Here is a 9333-nt window from a genome sequence, read left to right as displayed (position 1 = left end):
CGGAATCCTCCCTAACTCATTTTATGAGGCCAACATCATCCTGATACCAAAGCCTGGCAGAGACACAACAAAAAAAGAGAATTTTAGACCAATATCCCTGATGAACATCGATGCAAAAATCCTCAATAAAATACCGACAAACTGGATCCAGCAGCACGTCAAAAAGCTTATCCACCATGATCAAGTGGGCTTCATCCCTGGGATGCAAGGCTGGTTCAACATATGCAAATCAATAAACGTAATCCAGCATATAAACAGAACCAAAGACAAAAACCACATGATTATCTCAATAGATGCAGAAAAGGCCTTTGACAAAATTCAACAGCCCTTCATGCTAAAAACTCTCAATAAATTCGGTATTGATGGAACATGTCTCAAAATAATAAGAGCTATTTATGACAAATCCTGACATTTTCAACATCTCATTTGGTGTGTTGATTATAAGTGCTAAGTCGTATCAGTGAAAGAGATTTCTACTGCAGCATTTGATGTATCTCAAGTCCCAACCTCACTTACGTTGCTGTTCTTTTAAGTGAGTAGTCTTAGTGTAGTTCAGAAAGAATCTTTTATTTACATCCTTAACCGTCGCATAGGTAATTTTACAGAAAAGTTAATTATAAAGTATTACCCAAGCTCTCTTCCAATGTGGTTTTGTTTGTCATATTTATTAATTTACTTAATAAATATGCAATTGATTATTTAATGCCGACCATTAATTGTCATTTTCAACATTTTCTTAGGGTAGATAAGTGAGCAACCTGGGCAAGCTGCTTAACTTCTGTGAGTTTCATTTTTCTTTCGGTTTTATTACCTACTTCATGGAATAGTTATGGGGATTAAAAGACCAAACTTTTCCAAAGTGATAAACAGAACCTAGTATATAAAAAGCATTCAATACATATTTGGTAGAATAAAATTATGTTAATAAAAATGTGTTGTAATGAGTGTTATTTTACTAACTTGAGTTAATAAAACAAATAGAAATGAAGTTGAAAAAAGTGAGATTAAGTTCTTGGTGTGCATGTTAATCCTCAGACCACTTGCTATGAATATGAGGGTTCTCGGAGGGAGATGTCTATATCCCACAGAGTAGAACCTCTTGTTTTGAGACATCATACTTCCTTTCCTGCATACTACTTGCAAATAAATTATAAGTGTATTATGGAAGCTAGAAAAATTGATTTCCCAGTGCAAGGAGGGGCAACTTTAAATCACTGGTGGGAGCAGAAGTATTTCTTGGTGATCCACATCTTCTTTAACCAATGACTTTCTGTTTTTTCTCACTCTCTCCACCATCCATTTGTATTTTTCCTCTTTTTCCCTCGTATCTTTGGTGTGCTAGAGGCACCTCCACATCCTCATTTGTATCTAATTACTGAGTATGAGGAAGATTAACTTACTGTTTGTGTAGGCTAAATAGACAAACCAAAAGTTAAATTTATTGCAACACTGGAATTGATTTCAATTTGCAAAATAAGGGAAACTTTGGGGAATAATATTGTCTAGGATGCTAATACCTTTTATCATGTCTTGAAGTATTCCCTCTGAAATGCAGGAAAAAAATTTTTTTCCAATATTCCATGGGAAGGCTGCTTTCAAAAAGAGATAATCTTGACACTAATTTAGAGAAAGGAACAGGAAAAAAAAATGAATACTCAAATGTTTTCAAGGTTTAATGTTAATATATGAAATAAATATAAAATATAGTATTTGGAATAAAACAATCTTTTGAATTCAACAAATACATGAACTGGTAAAAGCTTGGCCTGAGCAAATCAGAAGACAAGAGTGGTTCAGGAACAAATGGATAGTTCTGACTCTCATAGGACTCATCTCTGTTAAATCAGTGCCTCTTCCTCAAGTCACACATGTGGCCTCACCAGGAAGGCTCTGGGATCATCTGACAGAGGAGGAAAGGATTCTGGTCAGGTTCACATACAAGTCACCACAGTACATTGACATTAACCTAAAAGGACATCCCAGCCCTAAATGGTGGCTTAAAGGTATGTAGCATAGAGAATTTCTGCTAGTGGACAAAACCCTGAATAATATTATTGGTTTCAACTTTGTGTAGAAGGGGAAGAGTCCTGGGTAATAAATATACATGGACTCGAGGCAGTGGTAAATGCCTAGTTTGTTGATAAAGTGCCTGGAAATTCAGAAGACTGGACCAAGTGATCTGGAAAAGAGTTACGTGAATAGACCTATTGAAGTTAGACCTAACTTGAAAGCATGTACAAGAGAATAGGCTTTAACTAACCAGACAATGAGGATGAACTGTGCTCTGATATGGTCCATCCCTAAGGATATTCCAGTGATGGCACAATACGCCCATGAACAGAGTGTCTATACTGGCAAGGATGTTTTATGCCTGGGCTCAGCGAAACGAGCTCCTTACCATAACTGCTGATCTGCCATCTGCCCCCGCTGAGTGTCCAACATGCCAGTAGCAGAATCCATGCCTGAGCACCCAATGTGATGCCTGTCTCTGGGAAAATATTCATGTGCCTGATAACGTGTTAATTATATAAAACCTCTTCCACCCTGAAAGTGAAAGCAATTGGTCCTAATCAGGAACAATAAACACTGTAGATGCAGATTTGTCTTCCATCTCCATAGTACCTTCATCTACACCAATATTTGACAGCTTGCAGATGGATTGACGCATTGACATAATATCCATTAAAGATTGCCTAGAACCTGGTACCTATTTTGGGGCAAAGGAGATATAAAATGTTCTCATGATCTCAGAATTCACTGATCTTCCCGTATAGCCCATCACCCATAAGCATCTAGCTTCATGAAGAGGGGAAAGGACTGTTAAACGCTCAATCAAGGGACTAGCTAGAAGTCAGCTCTGGAGGAGACAGGATGCTCTTTTCAGGATTCAGCGTATGCATTGAATGCTGAACCGATGCCTGCTATGTGGTGTGGAGTCCCCATTTGCCTGCCATACATCATTCTGAGATCCAAGGGGTGAAAGTAGAGTGTTTTCTAATTTTTGCACTCCCAGAAACTCACTTTCTTAGTCTTCAGATTCATAAGGACCGAAGTCCTGGTTTCTAGAAAGAAAAACATATTTTCCAGGAACACAGCAGGAACCACTAATTTGTGCTCCTTATGCAAATGGACCAGCAGGGGAAAAAAAAAAAAGTTACTGTTTTGGCTAGAGTACTTGCTTCTGGTTATTATGAGTAGCTAGTGTTGTCATAATGGATTAGGACAGAGATGATTGTATCCAGAACACAGAGAATGTAGTGGAATCTCTCTTAGCACTTGCATACCAGGGATAACTGTAACTGGACAATTGCAGCAACTACAGTAAATAAGAACAAGGCAACTAGGGATCAAACTCTTACGAATAATGCTTTCAGTCACCCCACAGGGTAGACAACCCAAACCAACTGAAGTGCTGGCCAAGGGTGAAAGAAATCAAGGGTGAGAAAATGGGTGCTGGAAGAGGAAGATGTTCTCTATCAGCTATGGTTCTGGGAATTGCTGCAACATTAAGGAAGTTATCTCAGTTGTGTTTTTCTTTAAGTCTAGTTCGGAAAACAGGACTGGTCACAATCCTAAGGACATTCTCAATTACTACCTCCCAGTCTCTCTGGCCACATGCTCAATCAGTTGCGAACCCTGGATGTTACCTCATTCATCTCACCCTCTCACACTGCTGGCTGCTTTGACCTTCCCTGGGAGAGGACTGTTTTCTGGCATGGTCTCCAGTGTACCTGCTATGGCGACAGCATCCACATCCAATCTGACTAGACCCTGGGGTTTCATTTGTAAATGCTGTCGTGGAGAGACGGTCAGATCATATTATTCTCTAAAGGAAAAAGTTATGTGTCAATGTTTATACTATTCCTTTCTGTGACTACAAACATAATATAAAATAGAAATTATAAGTGAATATAGGTATAAAATTATTTTTAATGGAAGGAATCATAAGAAACTGCTAACAATGGTGCGTTTCTAAGAAAAGATAGGAAAGTGATTATTATGCTTTTCTTTCAGTTTTACATTGTTGAACTGTTTGAGTTTTCAGACAGTTCAATATGCATGTGTTCCTTTATATTTTCATGTAAATAAGACATCTGTATGGTAATATTATGTAACTTTTCGTTTTCTTCTTTTCTTTTGTCATTGTATTATGACAAAAGCTAATAAGTGCATATTTTAAAAAATAAAATTTCTGTTAAACATAGTAAACTGTCCACAAAAATATATTTCCTTTGTCATCTGAATTGTCGTTAAAGTAAGAGTAAAATAGAAATTATATGTTAATCCACAATGACAAAAAAGCAGGCAGGAAATATTAGCTGGTGAAAGATTTTCACACATTTTTTGAAAAATAGAGAACAGTGTTACCAGGTAGTTGACTCAGTGTTGTGGGGGAAGTTACAGCCATCTGAGCAAGGACGGAGAAAACTAGCAAGTTAGTTCACCTGCAAAACTCCTGAGATGCTAAATGCTTGTGGCATATGATTCTACAGAATGTAGGAGTGAAACATACATTGTATTACATGAAAATTATTTTATTTCCACGGGCCATTTTCTACACAGCCAGGTAAGAATTCCTCTATATTATTTCACAAAGGATTGGAGGTTTATTCTTTTGAAAGACTGAGCTAAATAATTCCTGGAATTAATGTGGGGGACAGTGATGAAACGTGCATGTACAAGGATAAGTGAAATCTACGCTGTGAACTATGGGGTCTTTTCCTCTCGCTTCTCCCAGGATGTCAGTAGCCAGCACACATTACAATCTTATCAATTCCCCACTACTCTATGCATAGCCGCAGCAGCAGGGTAAAGGATTTTTTTTTTAGGAGGAAATATATGAGTCATACTATAGTGCCTGACACCTCAAAAATTAAGCCCATAAATATGCAAACACTGCCCACACATTTGGAAATGCTAAATTTTTTAAAATTTATTTCCTCCACTTTGAACATATGGTGAGTTTCTGCTTTCCGGGATATGACGGCAAGACCAGTGAATAGCAAGATAGGGTAATCGAAACCAGTCCCCAATGGAAAGCCAGGAGGAATTTCTCTTCTGCATGTTTGTGATTCTATGTTTAATAATGTTTCTCTGTCATAGATATGTCAGGAAGTTATCTAATTATGAAATATTAGAAAAATGCGATAATAATGACAAATAATACCTTACTCTTTTGAATGTGTTATTCTCTCATTTTTCCACTCCAAATCCCATGAGGTTGTTATTGCCTTCATTGCACAGATGAGTTAAGCAAGGCTGAGAAATTTTAAGATCATCTAGCTTAAATTATTAAGTCCAACTTTTCCCTTTAGCCTCCAAGAAAACATTTCTGCCCCAAAGTTTCTTCATCGCATTCTTTACCTCTGCATTTCTCAGTGTATAAATCAGAGGATTTAACATGGGAGTGATAATTGTGTAAAATACAGCCACCATCTTATCCTCTGAAAAGGTAGTATCAGGGCGCATGTACATAAAAGTACAGGGGCCGAAAAAGATAATGACCACGGCAATGTGGGAGCCACAGGTGGAGAGGGCTTTGCGCTTGCCTTCTGCTGACTGCGTTCTCAGGGAAACCAGGATAATGCTGTAGGAGATTAGCAAGATAACAAAACTCCCCAGAGCAATGGTACCGCTGTTGACTGTCACAACACCACCAACGATGTACGTGTCTGTGCAGGCAAGTTTCAACACAGGATGAACATCACAAAAGTAGTGATCTATCTCATTGGGTCCACAAAAGGGTAGCTGGACTACCAGAGCCACTTGGATAATGGAGTGTAAGAACCCACCTACCCATGTCCCTAATAACATCTTATTGCATCTCTCCTGGTCCATGATGGTCATATAATGTAGGGGTTTACAGATAGCCACATAGCGATCATAGGCCATCACAGTGAGGATGAAGATCTCAGTGCAACCAAAGAAATGTACTCCAAAGAGCTGCAACATGCACCCCACATAGGAGATGGTTTTGTCCTTTGCTAACAGGTCAACAATCATCTTGGGAGCTGTGACTGAAGAGTAACAAATGTCCACCAAAGACAAGAAGCTGAGAAAGAAATACATGGGTGACTTAAACAGATTGTTCAGGCAAACTGTCAGCATGATGAGGAGATTTCCCAGAAGAATGATTATGTAGAAGACAGAAAACACCACGAAACAAACTTTCTCAATCTCTGGGCTCTGAGAAAGACCCCAGAAAATGAATTCAGTTACGTTGTTTATTTTTTCCATGGAATGGGTCAAGTTCTTAAGAGACAATTAAATTACCTAAAAAAAAGGAAACATAAAAAGAACTATATTTCTTCTATTTCTAGCACAGAACCAATGGAATATCACAGTAGTTGAAAATGGGAAAAAATGCTAATTGGCATGCATACTTAACAAAATTGTAGTGCATCTATTTTGATCATCTTACCTCAAGATTAAATCACATTCATTCACTTCAGGTGAGAAAGCAAAATTCAGAGAAAGTAAAACCCCCAGTCTCATATATATATTACCATATGCCTCTCTTCTCTCACCTTTTATTAATGTTTATTTAGCTGTTTCTAAACTTTATTTCGTTTTTATTTTGTACAAGACATTGAGTTTTGAAACAACTTCTGTATTTTGGGATATGGTCACATCTGTGTTATCTACCGGCAAACATTTGGAAATGTTTGCTTTATTTTAGACCCGCAAGTGAAAACATCCACATTTCACCTTTTGAATATTGCCATGCCTGATTATCACATCCACTCACAAATACGCTGCAATTTCTCTGCAAGTGTATCTACTCATGGGCTTTGTAAGTTCTTCTCATGAAACTCTATCCTTGTGCACATGATGTCTGCACCTCCGCCAATGTGGTCTCGAGCCCTGATAGTCAAGATGTAGTGTGACGTTATAGAAAGAAGAGCAAAATTACACAAATTTGATTCTAAAATGACAGTGCTGTAACCCCAGGTAAATTATTTAACTTAACAGAAATTCTCTTACCCCATTTGTGAAATGACAGTTTCAATTTCACTACTACATATCATATTAATGGTTATTTCAACCATGAAATTAAATCACTTCTGTCAATATGAAATATTCATAAAACCCTGATAGGAAGGCAGAGAGAAGGTAAAGCAATAAAAGAAACTTTTAGAGAGCAAGCAAGACCTGTTTGATTTGAAAGGAGGGGGAGTGAAGTCTTATGTAATTTCTCCATGTACAGACTCAGAATACTTTAGGATTTTCCAGGACTGACTTTGCTTTGTATTTTAAACATTTGTCTATCAACTGAAACAAAGAAAATGGGTGTAAAAAAGAGAAGACTGTCCCTTAATGTCAACATTGCTTCATACATCTTTCTAATCTTTCAAGTTTTATTCGAGCTGTATTCATTCTCCCAGTTTGTTCGATTTATAGTTCTGCAAGAGATCATCACTGAATGATAATTTTAATGGGTTTAGGAAAATCACAACATTTATTTAAATAGATCAATGTTCAGTGGTGAAATTTCAGGCACTACAATGGGGTCGTTGGTATGTTTGGATGGAAAAGGGTATGTGGAATAGTTTTGATTAAAGGAGCTGTTAGGACTCTTTCTCAAATCAACCATAGATGTAAGTGATTCCTCCAATTACAGGTTGTGTAGCAGAGACCTGTAGATCCTCTCAAGATCCACCCAGCTGAATGCTGACAACACCTACTGAACTCTGTGCTCTCGGCTATCCCTGTACAGTGACATTGTGGCTAACACTTCCAGCTTTTGGGAAACTACAGGGCTGCGTTTCTTCAGGTGTTCATGTTAGAGTTGGCACAGTAGTCACTACAGGTGTGCCATCTCTTGTGCATTACAAAATAATGATTATAAATGTAATAGTAATAATATGATTTAGGTACAGACTGATGCACATTCCCTGCTTTTTTACAGGCTCATTCTTCTTCAGTTTTCCTGCTGAATTTAAAGAAATATACTATCCTCCACTAAGAAAGCCCCTCAACTTAAGGAAGCTCACATCATAGCAGTTTTGGGCAACAATTATTTATGTTGCTTGGCTCTCATCTACAAGAAACTGGGCTTTTGCACACAAGCCTGAGGATTTTTCCTCTACCGTCCATATCACAGTGTTCTAGAGGAATTTTTTTTTCATTCACCAAGATATTTTATTAAGGGACTAATTTATCTTGATTGCAGGATTGAGATTTAAAGTTCCATTTATCAGAATGTGCATCCTAGTAAAGGCTGCTAACCTGAATCATGGCCTCTCTTGACTCCAACTGATGCAGTAGCATCTTGCTGTTTATCTTCTTAAGCCAATATCCATCACAAGGATGCCTTCCTCCTTTTACTGAGTATTTTGGGCATAATGACTCACTTTGAGTCATTGAAATTATTGACATTTTCTTATTCGTATCCCTCCTACCCTACCCCATAGTCATGTTTAGGTACATGTTATTATCTCCACTATCATCGTTTTAATAATTTCATTATCTCTGTATTTCAAAGAACAATCTCCATCAATTATATTACAAATGTTCAAAATCTAACAATTATCTTTTTCCACAAATATTCTGTATTAGTTTAAAAAAAAAACTCACCAGTATTTTCCGGAGCTTGAGTTCACTTTATGTTTCTATCTCTTCTTGAGTTAATTTGGGTACAACTGCCCAAAGCAAAGTAACAGTGATGTCTGAGGAATTCTTTGTGAATAATTAGTACCAGAAAATACCTGACCCCTCAAACTGAAAGGCTGGTAGAAATGAGTCTTTGTTGTTCCTGGTTTTCTCGCCTAATGATACCTGCCATTTCACAGGGTCTCTGACAATAAATGCTCTTTTCTCTATTCTTATAGGTCTATTTAAAGAGGAAGATGCAAAATGATAAATGACCTTGGAGACAGATTTTCCCCAAAGTCTTCCTCCATAGTCAAAACCAAATTGCAGCCCTACCAATGAACTTTAATTCTAGTGTCTGTTCAATTTTTTAAAATTAAATTTAAAAAATTATTGCTAAATACAAAAACCGATCAATTCTCATATTAATGACTGTGGCCCTAATCCAAAGCAATTCAGCAAAGAGAAGTAATAATTTTATCATTCTAAACCTTGTTTTTTGAATTAATATGCTTCATTATGCGCATTAAATAGTCCATATTTGATATAACATATTAAGATATCTGTTTTATGTTATTTATTGAATTGTAATTGTTCTTTCTTGAAAGCTACATTTTAATACAAAATAGTATATTCGATTGTGCTATTTGGGAACATTGCTTTTCTTCTTAATTGATTCTATGCTGATTTATGGAGAAATAGGTGGGATAAGGTTCATGTTTGGCCTATGCTTGGAGTAAG

General features: G+C 37.1%; 2 protein-coding genes across 10 annotated transcripts in view; one reads left to right on the top strand and one right to left on the bottom strand.

The window, feature by feature from the left end:
* LOC108514874 (olfactory receptor 4C11) overlaps nt 1-9333 on the top strand; it is a 416510-nt gene that overhangs the window by 388060 nt on the left and 19117 nt on the right. The window contains exon 1 of one of the 9 annotated variants that reach the window (XM_017851399.1): nt 3175-3838. The exons of the other annotated variants lie outside the window; for them this stretch is intronic. The gene's annotated coding sequence lies outside the window, so the exon portion shown is untranslated. Of the gene's footprint in view, nt 1-3174; nt 3839-9333 lie in introns of those variants that run through there. 9 annotated transcript variants of the gene reach the window in all.
* LOC108514825 (olfactory receptor 4S2) lies at nt 5293-6237 on the bottom strand. Its single transcript, XM_017851311.1, has one exon. It carries the CDS (start codon nt 6235-6237, stop codon nt 5293-5295), a length of 945 nt encoding a protein of 314 aa, XP_017706800.1.

Source organism: Rhinopithecus bieti, unplaced genomic scaffold, assembly GCF_001698545.2.
Source record: "Rhinopithecus bieti isolate Rb0 unplaced genomic scaffold, ASM169854v2 scaffold_33444, whole genome shotgun sequence".
Taxonomy (NCBI): domain Eukaryota; kingdom Metazoa; phylum Chordata; class Mammalia; order Primates; family Cercopithecidae; genus Rhinopithecus; species Rhinopithecus bieti.
The sequence above is the reverse complement of the archived record's forward strand: the minus strand, read 5'-3'. Positions and strand labels throughout refer to the sequence as shown.

Coding starts and splice junctions, on each gene's coding strand:
- LOC108514825 (XM_017851311.1), bottom strand. CDS start 6,237: ATGGAAAAAATAAACAACGTAACTGAATTCATTTTCTGGGGTCTTTCT.